Below are 18,743 nucleotides of genomic sequence, written 5' to 3'. Positions count from 1 at the left end.
AAACCAATTACTGGTAATGGCACATCTGTGATTTTGTTTTCTTTGCTTAGCGTGTGTTTCTTGCATAGGGAAAACTACAGCTTTTTCATCTCAGTTGTCTGGACCATGTGTCCTGCTCCAGAGGTGTCCGTGAAATTTGGTCATAGTATGTCTTCTCCTCCCTCTCCCTTCTTCAGGGAACTGGACAGCGCTCATTAAGACCCTTTTCCTTTGGGATTTGAGACTGGGTCTGGATGCGCCATATAGTCCAAGAGGGACAAGTTATTGCTGAGGCTGGGCGCTATAGCGTAAATGCATTCTTGATGTAAATCCCAGGTCATCAAGGCGGGGTAGTCAGAGAAGAGACCCCTCTCTCCACAAGAGGCCGGGGTTGCCGCTACTTTGTGTAAGTTCAAAAGGAGAACAATTCTGGCCAGGCAGGAGGAGGCTCTGCCAAAGAAGAGACCCTGTAATTTAAACTTAATTTACTCCATGGTAAATCTACCTGTGCTCCTAGGACATTTATGTCTGAAACTTTTTCATAAAGATCCTTTTTTTTCCATTCACTGGCAATCCTCTGTTTTCTGCCAGTACCACAACTACCAACCTTTCCTTCTCTCCCCTCAAATATGAGTCAGGTAAGAAATTTGAAACCAAATGTGATCAGTAGAGGAGTAAGTTTTTATTAAGCATATGTAGTTCTTAGAGGTCATTTAGATGGCAAAATGTGACAAGTTAGGAAATGGGATGTGGCTAATAGACAAGGAAAGGCAGACTGGGAAATTTATCCAGATCACAGCAATGATCTTTGTGAAGTAAGTTGATTTGGTAGATTAAAGAGAGAGATTGCATTCTTTGCTAGAAAAAGTTACTGTGAAATGATAGATGGTATTTGACTCTTAACAATGAGGAATATCCAAATTCCATCAGTGATCAAAGTATTATCTTTATATCCTCTCATCCCAAACTTGTATAGGATAGTAGTAGGTTGGGTGTCAGCTGGCACTGTCAGACTTTGGTGAGCTGAGAATTCTAAGGAACCTTTTTCCCACTTTCATTGTTTGAAAACTTAGATCCAGACTCTTGTTACTATAATCTCTTGCAAGAGGGAAAAAGCAAACAGGATACAAGGAAAAAGAAGAAAAAACTCTTTTGTAGCAATTTTACTTAAGCTACAGGGAAAGGAGAAACAGAAAGAGCTATTCCCGAGTGCTGTACTTTTAACAGTGTCCTCACCTGTTGCAGATATTACCTGTCTGTGATGAGCTCAGTATCCTGCTAACCTTTGTATATGATTATCCTTCAGATAGGGAAGTAAGAATCTACTAAGCCTTGCCATTTGTTATTTTAGCTGTAATTTTTGACTGTTTGCAGGAAATGCTACATAGGCTTGTACCACAAGGTTAACAGTTTCCTAGATCTATAGTTTTAATCATCGTACCATATGAGATTGAGATGTGGCTATGAGTGGTTTAGTAAGTGGCTCTAGTCTGTTGCCCAGCATAACTTTTAGTAAAGTTTTTGAGTATTATGTCGTCTTTAAAATGGTTCCAAAATAGAAAGTATGCTGGTAATGAAAATGGCTCTAAAATTGTTTTGATTTTTCAGTTAAAAAGTTTTTGTAATTTCATTGATAATTTTAAAAACCATGTCCAGTGTGTATGTATATTTATATATAGGTATACATATTATATCTCTATATATACATCATACATAATGGAGGAAGGGACTAGAGTAGTAGGACATTACATTTTTTTAGTATATTAAAATAACCCCTAACATCTGTTACATTTTGATGTAAACAAACTACCTCAGAATTTTGTAACTTAAAGTATTATCAACTTATATCTTGGAATTCTGCAGATTGGTTGGTTAGTTTGCTCCTGTCAGTGAAGCTCACACATGCAGTGACTGTAGCTGGCATGTCTGCTGGCAACTGGACTTCGTCAGGCCAGACAGGTGACTGGGCCTGCTGTGCATGTGATCTGTCACTATTGGTGTTCCAGCAGCAGCTCCAAGAGGGCAGACCCCCTCCGAGCGAGTGCTTTTTAAGCTTCTGCTTACATTTGCTGATGTCCTCTTGGCTAAAACAAGTCATACGGACAAGTCCAGGGTCAGTAGGGGTAGGAGCATTTTATAAGAAATGGGATGCCTTGAGGCATCAAGAGCCACTACCGGAATGATATTCCACTGTACTCCATTTCCCATCAACTTTTTCTAACTGTGTCTGACTCTCTAAGCCACAGAGTTGAGCCATGTTTGATGTTACTTGAATATTATATCTGTAACCTTTCTTACTCTATACCCCACAGGCTTCCCTAGCACTTTTCCTGTGTGGGTTTTTGTTGATGTATCTACCTGAATTCTGTTTCCTTACCACCTACTCCCATGTTCACCCGAGTCGTCCCCATTCATTCTTTAGGTGCAGTGTCACCTCAGGGGAGCATTCCATTACTAGGCGGATTTTAACATTTCCCTTGCTTACTGGATTTTTCCTTTATAACATTTGTGATAGTTTGATATCTGCTTATTAGGACACATACATGAGGCCCATGTGCTTCTAAGTCATTTTTACATTTGACCCCACTTTCATTCCCATCACATCCCACTTATCACAGTCCCTGTGTCCCATAGAAGGCATTCAGTAAACATTTGGCAAATGAATATGTGTGGCATTAAGACCTGAAAAATTGCTTGTGCCCAGCCCCTAAGACAGCCTCTGTTCTATCCAGCTCCATTTTCTTTACTGTTGGATTTCTGTTTGCTTCTTATTCTCTGTGCCCTCCTTCTCTTCCAGTCTTCCAGTTTTGCTTTTTTAAAAATTAAACTGTTTCTTGTGGAGTATTCTGTCCTTCGCTCATTCTGCATGCGTGTATGTGTGTGTGTTTTTCTACCCAATTTCTGGTTCTCATTGTGGAAATTACCAAGATAAAAATTACCTTTAAAGAGTGAATTATTTATATTTTCTTTTCCTGGATGATTTTTACTTAGTACCTATTACACTGGAGTTTTGTTTCTGTTTTTTTAAAAATTGCTGGTTGTGGACCCTCCTTGGTGGCGTAGCAGGTTAAAGCCCAGCACAAAGAAGCTTAAACCACTTCTGCATGAGTTCGATTCCCGCCTGCCCTGGAGGTGATCCACATGGCGTGGCAGACCTCTCCTGACCCCCCCGCTGCTCCCCTCAGCAGTGTACTTCATAGATCTGCCTGTTCTGCTCCCCACTCTGTCTCTGGTGAATCCTCTCACCCTCTGCAACTCTGGCCTGTACCCCAGTTCTGTACGAATAATAAATCTTAAAAAAAAAAAAAATTGCTGGTTGTTGTGTTGGATTTTTTAGATTACTCTGTAAAATTGCTTATATAATTAAGTAATTGTAAGAATTCAATAAATTCTTTTTCTTAATATATAATTTCTTTTATAATGTTTCATGTCAGAATTCAGGATCATAATGTGGCATTTCATTTGAGTACCTCATCAGAGTATTTAGGGATATATTTTAGGGATATAAAAGCTAAACTTTTATAGTAAGAAAACTTGGGATGGGTTTTCCCAGATTTGGTTTTAGAAATATGGTGACATGTGTGTTTTCTCTCTCTCTCTCTCTCTTTCACACACACATATACAAGTTGGAGCACTTTGATTGTTGATGTAATTCATTGTGAAAAAATGCAGTTATATTATTTATTTTTCCACACTCAGTTTATTTTGACTATTTATTAAAGATCTTTAAAATTTATTTTCTTGAACATCTTTGTATGTAGATTGTATTATGAAAGTAATAGTTATTATAGATAGTTATTCAATATTAACTCATCTTGTATTTGTAAGCAGTTGGTTATCAAGCTAGAATCTTTAAGTCCTGGTATTTTCTGGTTTTGGTCTGTCATTACTTGGTTCTATAATGAAATATATATATATATATATATATATTTCCTGACTTGTGAGTTAAGTCTTAACTCAGGATGAAGTTCCTTTTAAGTTGGCATAAGAATAGGGGAGTCAGGGAGCAGTGACAGTTTTCTTAATTTGGGTCAGTGTGATGGTAGCTCATGCATGTGGAGTCAGAGATGAAGCCGAGAAGAAAGCCAACTCCTCAATACTGTCATCGCTGTGGAAAGGGCATAGTAAGACCGTATATTTAAGAATCATTTGTGCTTTATGAAGGTTTTTTTTTTTAATGCTTTTACCATACTTAAAGAAAAGCTGCACGTATAAACATTCCTATATGTCCTTTCTAGAGTTGTCAGGTGTTTATGACATTTTACCATAGATTAACCTTTTTTTATTATTATTAAAGATTTATTTATGTATACAGAACTGGGATACAGGCCAGAGGTGTAGGGGTGGTGAGATAACTCACCAGAGATAGAGTGGGGAGCTGAACAGGCCAGCTGTTGAAGTACTGCTGAGGGAGTAGTGGGCGGGTCAGAAAAGGTCTACTGCGCCATGTGGGTCACCTCTGGGGCAGGGATTGAACTCACGCTTAAGTGGCTTTAGTTCCTTAGTGCTGTCCTTTAAACCTCTGTGCCAACAGGGAGGGCCCAGTTTTCCCCTTTCTTAAAAAAATATATGTATATATGTATACAGATACATACATACACACATATATAATGTTAATTTTTACTAAATTACTTTAGTTTCTGGTATGATATATTTAATGATATATATCTTAATTTTAACGTCATTCTCTTATTCATTATTATGCTGTCATTATGGAAATCAGACTATAGCTTTGATTTCACCAGTATTTGTTTTCATGGGGCAAAGTGTACATGTTATGAAAGCACAAACTTGAATAACTGAGACTTGAGAGAAATTAGTCCTATTTACTCGTTTACTCTCTTTAGAGTAAGATTTCTGATGTAACAAGATTTATACAAGATACACAAAAGGCACTTAAAAGACAAAGAAGTCATTTCAACCTAGGGAATCAGAGAAATGTTATTTAACTGTTGCAGAGTCAACCCAGGAGAGATTGTGGTGCCCTACTGAAGGACAGTGGGAAAGATCCACATCCTAAAATTCATCCTCCATATTGTGTCTGCCCTGGAAAGTTATGAAATGAATGTGTTACTGCAGTAACTCAGTAGTTCAACACAGGATGCATAAGATGGGCTCAGTTTCTGAAAAAGTTGGTGCAGTATTTTTCCTTTTTTAATTAACAGTTTTTACCTCTACTATATTGTGTAGAAAGAGATAGGTTTCCTTTCCTAAGCACTTGTTCTTTGGTTGTTTTTCAGTAATAATCTTCTTTATTATGAAAGACAAGAAGTAATGGAGTTGATTAGCTGTAATTGCTTTAAAGGAATGGAAGGAATGTTTTTAAAAAATTTAATTAAGCTAGTGTCAGTCTAGAGTTTAAGGGACAGTCACGTCTTTACATATTGAATGTTAGTGTGTACTCTTTTGTATTCATCAGAAGAGGCTTTATAAGGCATTAAAGAATATTATTTTTAGATCTTTCCAGTTAAAAATATCAAGAAATAAAATGGACACATTAAGACTGATAAGATTATAGTAGAATTTTGAAAATCCAGTTACTGGAAATTGTTTATGATTACTTGGATTCGTTAGTATAAAAATTTTATAAATTGTTTTAAAATAGGTTTATAGTGCCAGCTATTTTTGTGCAGAAATCATAGAACTACTGTATAGATTTTTATTTCATAAACATGTTTTAAGAATTTCTTTTTAAATTTATGTAAATATTATATGTGAATTTTAAGTTTTTAAATTTTTTTTAGTTCACATATACATTGTTAATATTTGATACTTTTTTTTTTTTTTTTTTTTTTAAAGATTTATTTATTTGTGCATACAGAACTGGGGTACAGGCCAGAGGCTCAGGGGCGGTGAGAGGCTTCACCAGAGACAGAGTGGGGAACAGAACAGGCAGATCGACGAAGTACACTGCTGAGGGGAGCAGCGGGCGGGTCAGGAGAGGTCTGCCTCGCCATGTGGTCACCTCCGGGGCAGGCGGGGATAGAACTCATGCGGAAGCGGCTTTAGATTCTCAGTGCTGTGCTTTAACCCGCTGCGCCACCAGGGAGGGCCCAATATTTGATACTTTTACAGGGGATTTCTATAATGGAATATCAAACTCTTTTCTTTTGTAAGCTATTCTTGTTTTCTGATTAAAAAGTAAAGAAAGGGAATCTTGATCATTTCCTTGGTATCTAGTTTTCTGATCATGTTTTCTTTTAGAAATGAATGCGTTTTGACAGTACCTTATTAAAAATACTGTAACTTATATGAATTTTCATATAAGTTTCATATAAGAAACAAATTTTCTCATCTGATATTTTATTTCTTCAGCCTGGCCTGTAATTGCTTTGGATAATATGTACAAAATCAACTCTTCCATTAAAAAACCATAATTAAATAATTATTATCCTAAGAGGATTTGTAAGTGTTGTACCAGTATTAGTCAAGGAGCTATAATGCTGAGATTGTGTACTTGAAGCAAAACATAGATGTGCTTTTAGCAGACCGAAAGCATTATCTACATTCTTCGATCTCAGTCTTAAACTTAGTGTGCTAGTTTCAAAGCAGCATTTAATGGCTCTGGAAATTTACCTGATCATTTGTGGCTTGTTCATGATGGTCTGTGGAATTTAAAGAAGTGTGTGGTCTGTAAAGTCAGAAACGTAGCATGGTGCACTGATAATTGGGAGATTGTTCATGACATTTGGAACCCCCATAGTACATTGATCTTACATTCTCACATTATTATTAAAAGATTCGTGTGTGTGTGAGATTCCCCAAGCATAGTTAAGTAATGCAAAGCAATATCTTCCAATCTCACTATAAGCTATTTTCAAGTATAATGTTTAGTATTCACTGAACTGATATATCATAATTACTTAATCTCTTTTTTTTTATTAAAGATTTATTTATTTGTGCTTACAGAACTGGGGTACAGGCCAGAGTTGTAGGGGCGGCGAGAGGCTTCACCAGAGACAGAGTGGGGAACAGAACAGACTGACTAAGTACACTGCTGAGAGGAGCAGCGGGCGGGTCAGGAGAGGTCTGCCAGCCATGTGTTCGTCTCCGGGACAGGCGGGGGATCGAACTCATGCGGAAGTGGCTTTAGCTTCTTAGTGCCGTGCTTTAACCCACTGCGCCAACAGGAAGGGCCTCCTTAATTATCTCTTATTTCTGATCATTTAAATTCTTTCTATTAAAAAAACATAATTATTATCTTAAGAGGATTCGAACGTGTTCTGCCAGCATATGTATCACTTTTTTTTTTTTTTAAAGATTTATTTATTCATACAGAACTGGGGTACAGGCCACAGGCTCAGGGACGGTGAGAGGCTTCACCAGAGACAGAGTGGGGAGCAGAACAGGCAGATTGACGAGGTACACTTCTGAGGGGAGCAGCGGGCGGGTCAGGAGAGGTCTGGCTCGCCATGTGGTCTCCTCCGGGGCAGGCGGCAGGCGGGAATCGAACTCATGCGGAAGTGGCTTCAGATTCTCAGTGCTGTGCTTTAACCCGTTGCGCCACCAGGGAGGGCCGCATATGTATCACTTTTACAGAAACTAGATCAGTTATTACATTCTGGACAATAATATAAAAGAAACTCATGTAGAATCTAATGAAATTGGCCATTGCTTCATGATACAATCTTCAGTGAGGTGACATTCAGGCATACCGGAAAGTCTTAGTGTTCTAAGAGTCTTGCTTATGCACTTAAAAGTACTAACTTGGTATAGCCTTGGGAAAGTTGGGACAATCATTGTTCAAATCATTTTTAATATACTCAGTATAAATTTCAAGCTATGTGGCCATATGCAAGTCATCTTTTTTTTTTCCCTCCTCAGCTTTGCCATCTCTTGTATGGGTATGCTAGAATTTATCTTCCAGAATTACACGTTTAAAGGATCCATCATTATGATTAGTAGCCATTCTTGCTTTTCAGTTGATTTAATACCTACTGAAGTGGCTAACTGCCATATAGAAATCAGCCTTTGCCACTACTGCTTTCTCCCTGCTTAATATTCACTTTGTTGGAAGCCATACTACCTGGGAGTTACAATACAAGACCTGAAATGACAGACTCCTGGATTCAAATATCAGCCATGCTGCTTAGTTGTGTGGTATTGGACAGATTATCCTCTTTAACCTTAGATTTTTTTCAAGTGTAAAGTAAGGTTATAATACTAATGAAAATTAAATGGACTGTGGCTTGTATTTTAAGTTGTGGCTTGAAATAGCATATGCTTATTACTTCCTTTTTTCTGTGGAATGGGAACTGAGGCATAGCTTTAGAGAGTGGTTCTGATGCCATCTCTTACGAAGTTACAGGCAAGATGTTAACAGCACCGTGGTTACCTGTGCATTATTTTGAACCTAATGAGTATACATTTTACATTTTGCAGACTATGTCTTCAGCAGTGGTGCAGTTATATGCAGCAGATCGGAACTGTATGTGGTCAAAGAAGTGCAGTGGTGTTGCTTGTCTTGTTAAGGACAATCCACAGAGATCTTATTTTTTAAGAATATTTGATATCAAGGTAAGTTTTGCTGTCACTTTAAATTGTGAATGGTTCATTTTCCCGCCTCAGTTACAACTAAGTATAGATTTGTTTAAGCTATATGTAATATTTAAATTACACTTTATATTAGACAAGTGAAGCTTGACTTTAGCTATGGGAACAGGGGTGTTGTGACCAAATTATATCTTTTCCTAAGCCAGAATGTAATTTGTTCCTTATTTTTTTCTATTATTGCCATCACACATTAATGAAGATTTTTTTGTTTTTTATGCCTTTGGGTCTTTGACTTTCCTGACATTCTCTCCTTAACTCCTGGGATTCTTTTATTCCATCCTGTCCATACAAAGTCCTCTCAGGGAACTACAGAAGTATACCTTAGCATGTAAAGTTATTGGTTTACTTCAGCCCAGGTTTAAAACACTATACAATATCTGTAATCTGTTATTTTTTCTTCTTACGATGTTTTTCAGTCTAGTCACATTCAGACTTTCACAGCTTGGTATCCCTTACTTGCAAATATAATTCCACATTGTCCTAGATTGGATCCTTTGTCAGGTATTCCTCTCTTGCTGTTGCTGTAAAGGTGGTTATTTTTTTTTTGCTGAGGTGAAGTCTCAGTTTATCTTTTAAAACCAGTTTCATAGATAATCCTCCGTGCTTATATGTGGTAATAAGTATCATGGGATTATAGTTACAAAAAGCCAAAACTGACTTTGGAACTCCTGGAGAGGACTTGTGGCCAGATAGATTATGGTCAAACTGTTTTAATTCCTCTGGGCCTTTGCTCATCTCTTTGTACAGTGGGATAGATCATCTGAATTTGTTGCAGTTTGTCCCTGAAATTAAATGAGATTTGAGTTGCCAGACTTTGTAAATGAGTGCTTCTTAATATCTGTGCTCCCCTACAGCTCAGAGAGATGAGAAATATGAATACTCCTATTGCTAATGGTGGTGATTCAGAAGCACAGCGAACATGTGCATAATTGAAAAGATATCCCTAAACCTTTTGAAATATTTCTCATCTCCAGTTATAAACACTCTTTAGAAAGGGAATATGTATGTCTGTGAGAAGAAAGGAATTCTATTATAGTGATCATGCTGTATGTATGAACAGTGTATTTTAAATATTTTTGAATTGTGGTTAAACCTTGCATTTCAGAATAGGGTAGTGATTATAATTCTTTAGCCACTTATTTCCAATTGCGGGTAGCCCGTGCTGAATACATGTAATTAGCCTCCTTTGGTACTAAGGTTAATTATATTTCTTATATGACAGTCATCCCTGGCTTATTTAACCATAGTTTTAACCTTGGTGCACTTTAATAATACTTCTCTTTCTGCACATGATTTAGTACTACTTATTCCAGTGTTTATTGAAGCTACTCTGCAAAAGTTAGGAAATCAGTGAACATTAATAAGCACTATAAAACAGGCATATCTCTCCTCCCACCCCCCCAGCATTTACAGAATTGAAGAAAAGGACATGAAGTGTACCAGTAATATTTGATAGCAAGCAGTCAAATATTGCTGATGTAACAGCCCATTAATAAGCAGTGCATATACAAAAGTAGCCCCCTTCTAGCTAATACTAATGACCTAGTAATTGTTTGAGATATGGATTTGACCAGATAATTATACTTGGGAATTTTTGACTAGTGAGATTATATTTTAACATACTGAAACCTCATTTGATATATAATTTTGAAAGAAATACTGTCCTGGCTTTTACTGCTTTTTTATCAAGAATTTACTGGTTACATGTACAAATATGTAGTATATGTGTATGTAAAAGCTGTTACTAATATAAACAGTTAATCTTAAGGCAAGTCATGTGCTTTGTTTTATTCCTAGAGTTGATCTTTTTGGTAATTCTTATTTTAACTTTTGTCTAGGATGGGAAACTATTATGGGAACAAGAGCTATACAATAACTTTGTATATAATAGTCCTAGAGGATATTTTCATACCTTTGCTGGAGATGTAAGTCATCTTTTTCTGTATTGTTCTGTGTAATATACTTGCTTTTACACTTAGAGAAAGCATTTGTGAACTTTTATGTACTTTACTCTTACAAAACCTTTCACATCTATGACAGCTAAGTAGGCAGAAATGGCTAGTATTTTATTATTTTAAGGGTCAAAGTAAAAAAAATTTAAAGAGAGCTGCAAATTAAATTTGTTATGTAGGAAAGAGGTTTGTTTTTTTCATCCTTTCTCTGGAAAGATAGTTTACTCTCTATTACTTTGGGCAAGTAGTTTAGCCTCTGAACTTTAGTTTCTACTCAGTAAAAATATGTCTTAGTAGTTCATGACCTAGGAAGAGTGTTGAACTATAATAAGAAATGAAGAATGGGAAAAAAGAAGAAATGAAGAATGAGAAAAGTTAGGTTTTCTATACCATATTATGTTCATAGGAATTTGACTAATGGAAAATTATGGGTGATTTTAATTTCCTCTGTTTCCTAAAATGAAACATAAAGTTTGAGTTAGATGACCTGCCTATCATTTCATGAATTATTTTGTTCTCTGGGTTGTTTTTTTTTTTTTTTTTTCTTATTTTTCTTGATAGGATACAAATGTATTTATTTAAATAAGTGCTCATTAACTGCAGCAATAACAACAACAGTCATTATGTTTCCACATTTTAAAAAAACTTACCAGAAGTAAAGTTATAATTTAATTCTTGTATTGAGTTAAGACATAAACAGTGAAGTTAATCTGCCCTTGACCAACTTTTCCAGTTTTTGTCTTTTCTAGTTGAAATTATTTGTACAGCTTCAGTGGATGACCAAATTTATTGTTTTGTTTTTCTGTTGAAGATGGCGTATTATTAGATTGATAGGTTAATTCAGGTTAATAGTTCACTATGTACTCTTAGTTAACCTTTCTAATAGTCATGTTCTTCATGATTTTTGCCTTAAGTTATTCACATCATAAAATTAGTTATTTGTAAACTTGTGATTTTGTTATTTTCCCTCTTGATGAAAATATTTCAGACTTGTCAGGTTGCTCTTAATTTTGCCAATGAAGAAGAAGCAAAAAAATTCCGAAAAGCAGTCACAGACCTGTTGGGCCGGCGACAGAGGAAATCTGGTAAACTTTTAAAAAAAACTTCTTTAAACAGTGGCTGGCAAAACTGGTTCATGGGACAAATCTAGATTGCTGCCTATTTTTTGTAGATAAAGTTTTTTTTTTTTAAACACTGTGCTTGTTGCTTTACATATTACTTGTGCTGTTTTAATGCCACAAATCAGTTGCATAGTATGACAAAGAGTGTAGCACATACATTGCCTAAAATGTTTACTATTTCACCCATTACAACAACAGGTTGCTAAGCATTACCTTAGAAGAAATATTTTTGTTGAGAACTAACTTTTTCAGATTTACTGGACTCATTCCAGTAACATTCCTGGAATGACTTTTAAATTTGTGTTTTAATGGCATTTTTCATAATTTAGGATTTTAAATACTCTTTGGGGACAAAGGCTTAATTGGGCAAGTCTAGATGCAAATAAGATTTGTAAATGAACTTTGTCTCTATTTTATTCCCAATGTGGTAGAACTGTGAGAAACTGAATTAGAAACTGAATGTATGGCAAAGATGATACAAAGTAGTATAGAGATAGAACCACTTGGCAATATAGAACACGAAACTTTCCTCTGGAAGGTACTTAAAAAATCATCTCCAAAATCATCTTAAACAGATTAATTTATGGAAAAATTACATACGAGTGTGAGAGTTACAAGTGGATTTCCCTAAAGCCAGCCATGCTCTGACATCCCTTGAAAAGACTTTCTGTACATCCAGGACTACTTGTTATTCAATTTTGGTGATCACTGTACTCAAGAATGTGCTTTTCCAATAGCAGGAATAAGCTGTGAAAAAGAAGAACTGAATCTGGGGAATAGGAATGTAAAAGCAGGAATGTTTTATGAGTTTCCAAGAGGGCAGTGAAGTAAAAATGAAAATAAAGTAACTAAGTTGTAGCCTCAGTATTGTCATCTTATTATACCCTATTCATAATGAGCGAGTAGGAAATTATTAGGGGTCTAGTTGTCTTTTGTTAACTTCTTTTAGTATTTGCCAATTTACCCCATGCTAGGAAAAGATTGGTGCTATAGAGTAATTTACAGTTTGGTTCCAATTCCAGTGACATGTAGTGGTGCTAATACAGAGACTCCGTGGGGCTTCTTCTCATCAAAATATATGATCTTTTCAGTACCACAAAAAGAATTAAAAAAAAAATTTGAAGTATAGAATAATTGCCATTGAAATTAGTATGTCACTTAACAGGTGTCTTTGCCTTAGTACAGGAATTCTGTATTATGTTGTTCCCAGGCTTTCAGGAAAAGTGTTTCAGAAACAGAAGGATCACAAAAGTAGAGAGGCAATTGATCACTGTTGGGTGACCTTTTATACCAAGTCAGTTTCCATCCAGCCTTGCCTGTCCTTAACCTAGATGCACAGGGTCCACTTTGGGGAGTAGCAATTAGTGTATTATCTTATTCTCCCAACATTAGACTTTGAATCTACTGCAGATTTGTGTGTGTGTGTGTGTGTGTGTGTGTGTGTGTGTGTGTGTTTCAAATGGGTCAGATTTAAAGAAATGGCACAGGCTTTAATTGTGTTACAGGTTTTTTTTTTTTAGTGCCATACTCCAAAAGTAGCCTGGCTAGTAATAAGGCATTAAAACATCCCTTGATTTGATTAAACACTGTTCTGCAAATGTTTCTAGCAAATACCTTATACCATTTGTTCTTTTTTTTTTTGTTCAATCACACCCTCTCTTTTTTCACAAGTGGTCTTTAAGCCAAGAGGTTATCATATCTAGTAAATGCTTTTTAGAACTTGTACTCTGAGCCTCAAATTTATCTCTGTATCATTTCTCTATCCTTATCAGCAATTTAAGAAGTATTTCCTCTCTCAATGCAGAGATAATGTCATCCTTGGGATTGACATGGATAGGACTTTGTTACCTCAGATGTCTCAGAAAGTTACTTTATTAGACCACCAGATGGAGTGATATGTTTATACTTCTCATCTTTGGGACTTTTAATATCCTCCCAGTCAAGTGTTAATAATTTTAGTTTATAACTTTTATAACTAATTACTATATAATTACTTATGTCTTTTTTTTTACAATTTTAGAAGTTTCTACATTAAAAAACCTGTGAAAGTAACTCTTATTTAAAATTCTTCAACAATTGCTGAATATTCTTAAACCTAAAATGATATCTAAGAGTATGAATGCAATGAATTGATAGAATTTGGGGTTTCCAGACTTTGCTCCTGCCAAATGGATATAACTTTTTGGTGTGTGCCCCAGATACCTGTGGGCACTCTCACTACCTTTTTTGCCTTTGTGCTTTCATCAGTTCTGTAGTTGATTTCTCCTAAAACTTTCTCCTCTATACTACTGACTGCTCCCTGATTGTCCAACTATTTACTCCCATTCAGTATCAAAATTGCCTTCAAACAATCTACGTGAGCAGAATACTTGATCCATGTTCCCCAACGCTAGTCATACCTATTCTCTCCTATTCTTCCCACCTCAGTGAAAGGGATTGGTTCCACTTTGTTAATTTGGCTCACTGTGGTCCCTCAAAAGTCCTTTCAGTGAGTCCCATTGTGTCTACCTTGAAAAATATGTCCTAAATCTATTTCTCACCAGCTCTGCTACTACTGTAATTCAAGCCACTGTCTACTCTACTCTAGCCACTTTTTTAGTCTCCCTCAAGACGTCTATGCACCCCACTGTTGCGTTTCCACAGAGACGCTGGAGTAAGCTTTCAGAATATAGTTCAGGTTATGTCACTCGCCCTATTCAAAACTGTTTACGGACTTCTGTTACTTCTGGACTACAATCTATATTGCTTAGCGATTGTTGTGGAACCCTACACGATCCAGTTCCTGGTTCTCCTGACTTACCTCCTTCCATTCTACCTTTCACTAAACCCAGTCAAGTCTTCATGATGCTCCACATTTCCTCCTTGGAACCATTGAATAGGTTGTTCTTTCTCATTTTTTTCAATGTCTGCTCAAATGTCAGTTTCTCAGAGAAACCTTCCTTAACCACCTGAACATAAACTTAGAAACAAATAAACTAAGTGAATTAATTTTATGTTGATACCTGTATTATATATGTGTCTGATAATATTTCTTTGAATTTATTTTCTAACAGAGAAAAGACGAGACCCCTCCAATGGTAAGCTCTTTGATAATTATTGATTAGAAAGACTTTGGTTTATAGTTTAATTCTTGTTGAAACACATAATCTGCATTAATACCTAGTATGTAATATCTTTGATCAAGTACTATTGCTTATTGTTCTTATTTCAAAATAACATGGTAAGTGAGACTTAGAAATGTACTCCCCTGTTTCTACAATGAGAGAGTACATTTAGAAATGTACTCCCCTGTTTCTACAATGAGAGAAGTACATTTGGTGCAGGTTACTGATACTTATATTTTAATTCTGTGTTTATAATTGATTAAATTTAGAAATTATACAGTCTGGTCTTAATATACTCCTTAATGGAAATACATTGTATCTGGTGTATTTGTTCATTTCCTACTTTAAAACTGAATTGTTTTCCTTATTTCAAAATATTCTTTCACACTGGTAATAAGAAACTAGCCCCTTTCAGCGTACACTTACTTTGATAGTATGCTTAGAATTAATAGCACTGTATGGGTCCTCTATGACTTGAATACAGGCATTAGAAGTATTATAGATTCATTTATTTAAAAAGAATATTGTATATATACCAGGCAGTAAAAACAGAATGTCAAGATAAAAACAACAAAATACCAGAGTTCTAGAACAAAGATTGTCATCATAGACTCCATAAACTAAATCTGAAATTGTGTGCTAAATTTTATAAGTGTTTTTTTTCTTTTCTCTGTGGAGAGAGGGTCCATGGGTTTTTCACACTTGAATGCTATCTCTGTCTCGTTACTCCAGGGCCATTTGTGATGAGGGAAGTAACTATACTCCTGTTGCTTTTTATCTTCTGATTTTGCCTTTTAAATTTATTTTCTTGCTATAAAAGCATAGACCAAATTTTGCTCTATTAAATTTTGTTTTTTTTACCTTATGATTAGAAAACTAGAGTCTAACTACCCACCAGGGGTACTTACTTTTTTTTTTTTTTTTTTTAAAGATTTTATTTATTTATTTATTCGTACAGAACTGGGGTACAGGCCAGAGATGCGGAGGGTGAGAGGATTCACCAGAGACAGAGTGGGGAGCAGAACAGGCAGATCGATGAAGTACACTGCTGAGGGGAGCAGCGGGCGGGTCAGGAGAGGTCTGCCTCGGCATGTGGACTCCTCCGGGGCAGGCGGAAATCGAACTCATGAGGAAGTGGCTTAAGCTTCGTAGTGCTGTGCTTTAACCCGCTGCGCCACCAGGGAGGGCCAGGGGTACTTACTTTTAAGTGAAGACATTAATGCTTTGTAGGGCTGTTAGAGAAATTAAATGAAGTAACTAGAGTGCTTAGATAATACTTAGTATTAGTTGTCATGAAGACAATGACAATAATAGCAGCTACTGTTTAATTAAGGACAATTTACTGACTACCAGGCACAGTACAACAACAATGAAGTATACTTATGAAGTAGCTGCTATTAGCCCCAATTTATAGATGAGCAAACTGGGACACAGATAGGTAACTCGCTCAAGGCTACATTACTAGTAAGGGTGGAGCAGGGTTAATCTCAAGCTCTCTGACTCTGGGGTTTGGTTCTTTTACCACTATGCTATGCAAAGGTGATGTTGACCTAGAGAGGGTAGGATGTCTCAGTTTACACAGTATATGGCAGAGGCAATTTAGAAGTTATTCATCTGTGAACTTTTAATGTGCTGTTAGGATTTTTCTCCTTGTGTGTGCTCAGCATTTTAATTTCTTTGAATTTATTAAATTACTTGGCACTCGGTGAGCTTGTATGGAGTGCAGTAGGGAAGGGCTCCCAGTGGTGGCATCTTGAAGAAAATAAGTTTAAGGTGTAATGGTGTACAAACAATAATGTAATTAGAGTTGATGGTAGATACTTTTTAATTTGTTATTTTAAATACATATAGAATGTGTTTCTGAAGAGATGTCTAATGTATGAATAAATAGAATGTGTTTATTTTTATGGGGTGCTGGTGTCTCACAGTTTTATTATCCTACTGGGAGAAATACTCATAATTTTAATGTAGTTCTCTCTTTTGAGATTGCTTCTGCTTTATATTATAGTTTTAACCATTTGGTGGAGTGGTCCCAACTTCATGAAGAGTTAAAATTAGTACTCTTAAAGGGCAAAATTAGATAGTGTATTGCCAACAATTGGACTTTTTACTTATTCTTATTTACAACATATGTGTAATGTGGTATTTATATACTACATACATAATGAAGAGTGAAATAAGTAATACTAGAAGCCTGGTATTTTCCTGCTGAGCAGTTGGTTGTCTTGTGTGGCCACTGCTGTGTGGGAGATGGCAGTTACAACCCGTATTCTGCGATTGGCCACTAGGTGGCAGTGGTCCCCTCGACCACCTTGCAGTGTCTGCAGGTGCTTTGCCTCAGATCCTCGTTTAGATAGTTCAACTGACTTTTTGAAAGCGTAACTATTAAAAAGACACCTTATGTAGAAGTAACACATTCCTGAAGTGCAGTTCAGTGTCTTCCTCACTAACTCCTATTTCCTACATCTTTCTTTTTTCTTTATTGGCCAGTCTCATCTTTTAGTTTAGATGCTTTCCAATGATTTGTTCTCAGCTTCATGGCTGCATGACATCAGAGGCCTCTAGGCCACCTGTTTCTCAACTGTTTTACCTTGGTGAGAGTTCTCTGCTTTTTATGTAATTAAGGGGAAGAGTTTGATTTGTTTTTTCAACTTCACAATTAATTAGAAATGCTGTTCATTGAGAATATGAAAACTTCCCAGTAACAATCATCCTTAATTAGGAGAAAGTAATTTGTCACTTGACTGTTTTTTGGGAAAAAAAAGAGGTAAACAGTCCTGTCCATTTTGTATTTATTTTAGTACATGTTCTTAGGATGAGTGTCATTTCACAAATGGAATAGTTAAACTTTATTAGAAATTAAGAGTACCTTTGCTGTGAAATTTTCCACAAACTTACCCTTGTAAAACAATGGCTCTACTCCTTATGCTACTTAACCTTTTTATTAGTGTCACTTTTGCAACAAACTTTTAATTGGACTTAGAATTTGGCTTTAAGCTTATTTCCCAAACTTACTTACTGCTTTCAAACTCTGAAGTTAATGACAAGCTTTGATATAAAATAACCAAGTGTCTAACCTCTTGGATGTGTTAAAACCTTTTCCTAATTTTGGAAGTTTACTAATAGGTATCTAATCAAAGATGAACAAATTATAAGAGCTAATAATTTGGTAAAGATCAATAATAAGTGATAATTTTTCTGATATTGTCTTTCACCTTATGGTTTGACTTTTGTGTGAAAGTTGCAATATTTAACAGGATAGTAGGCTAGGAAACTCTCAGAGTTCACCTTTGCCTTTGTCACCACCTGTGTGACTTTAGACAGGTCACTTGACTCTTCTTGCTCTTAGTTTTCATCTGTAAAATGAAAGACTTAGAAAAATTCTCTAACTTTCTATCCAATGCAAATTATCTATCTCTATAATCTGGATTTTTCTTGTATAGACTTAAGTTTTGTTCCTGTCTCCTCATCTATGAATATTCTTCAGAGATGACAGGGTATTTTCCATAGTGAATTATGAGTCAAGCTTATAAGAACCTTAGATTTGTTTCTCAGCAAAGAATTTACTAACTTGAATAATTTTAACTAGTAAACTTAACTTTACCCAATTCTACAACCATTTAGGACATCCTTAGTGTGAGATTACTTTTATGTAAGCTACAGCAGTCTAAGAATATGCTTATTTCTTCCTAACAGATCATTATAGTGTTAATTATTTTTTAATCGTGAATTTGGTTGTTCCTTTTGTAGTTGCTATTTGGACACCTGTTTCAGAAGGATAGCATGTAGAGTGCTTAAATTTGTTACTCCCCTTAAGAGTAAATTGTAATTTCTTCCACTTTATTGTGAATGGTGTGGTTGATAAATTCTAAAAGAAGGCAGAAAGAGAAGAATGAGAACTAGAAGCAGATTACTTGGTAAATCTATGAAAGTATAGGTATGACCCCTATCCTGGTCTGGGTAGTCTCAATAAGCTTTATAATTGTGAAAGGACAACGAATGCTGAAATTCAACAAATTTGAAAGATCCAAGTC

At 35.8% G+C, this 18,743-nt stretch overlaps 1 protein-coding gene across 1 annotated transcript in view; it reads left to right on the top strand.

Moving 5' to 3' along the window:
* WASL (Wiskott-Aldrich syndrome-like) overlaps positions 1–18,743 on the top strand; it is a 59,166-nt gene that overhangs the window by 20,803 nt on the left and 19,620 nt on the right. Inside the window, exons 2-5 of the mRNA XM_004676993.2 lie at positions 8,362–8,496; positions 10,371–10,457; positions 11,473–11,569; positions 14,659–14,682. Coding sequence (XP_004677050.1) covers positions 8,362–8,496; positions 10,371–10,457; positions 11,473–11,569; positions 14,659–14,682 — 343 coding nt within the window. The remainder of the gene's footprint in view (positions 1–8,361; positions 8,497–10,370; positions 10,458–11,472; positions 11,570–14,658; positions 14,683–18,743) is intronic.

This window comes from Condylura cristata, unplaced genomic scaffold, assembly GCF_000260355.1.
Source record: "Condylura cristata isolate star-nosed mole 26May11 unplaced genomic scaffold, ConCri1.0 scaffold00005, whole genome shotgun sequence".
Classification (NCBI taxonomy): Eukaryota; Metazoa; Chordata; class Mammalia; order Eulipotyphla; family Talpidae; genus Condylura; species Condylura cristata.
This window is presented reverse-complemented; position numbering and strand designations above follow the sequence as displayed.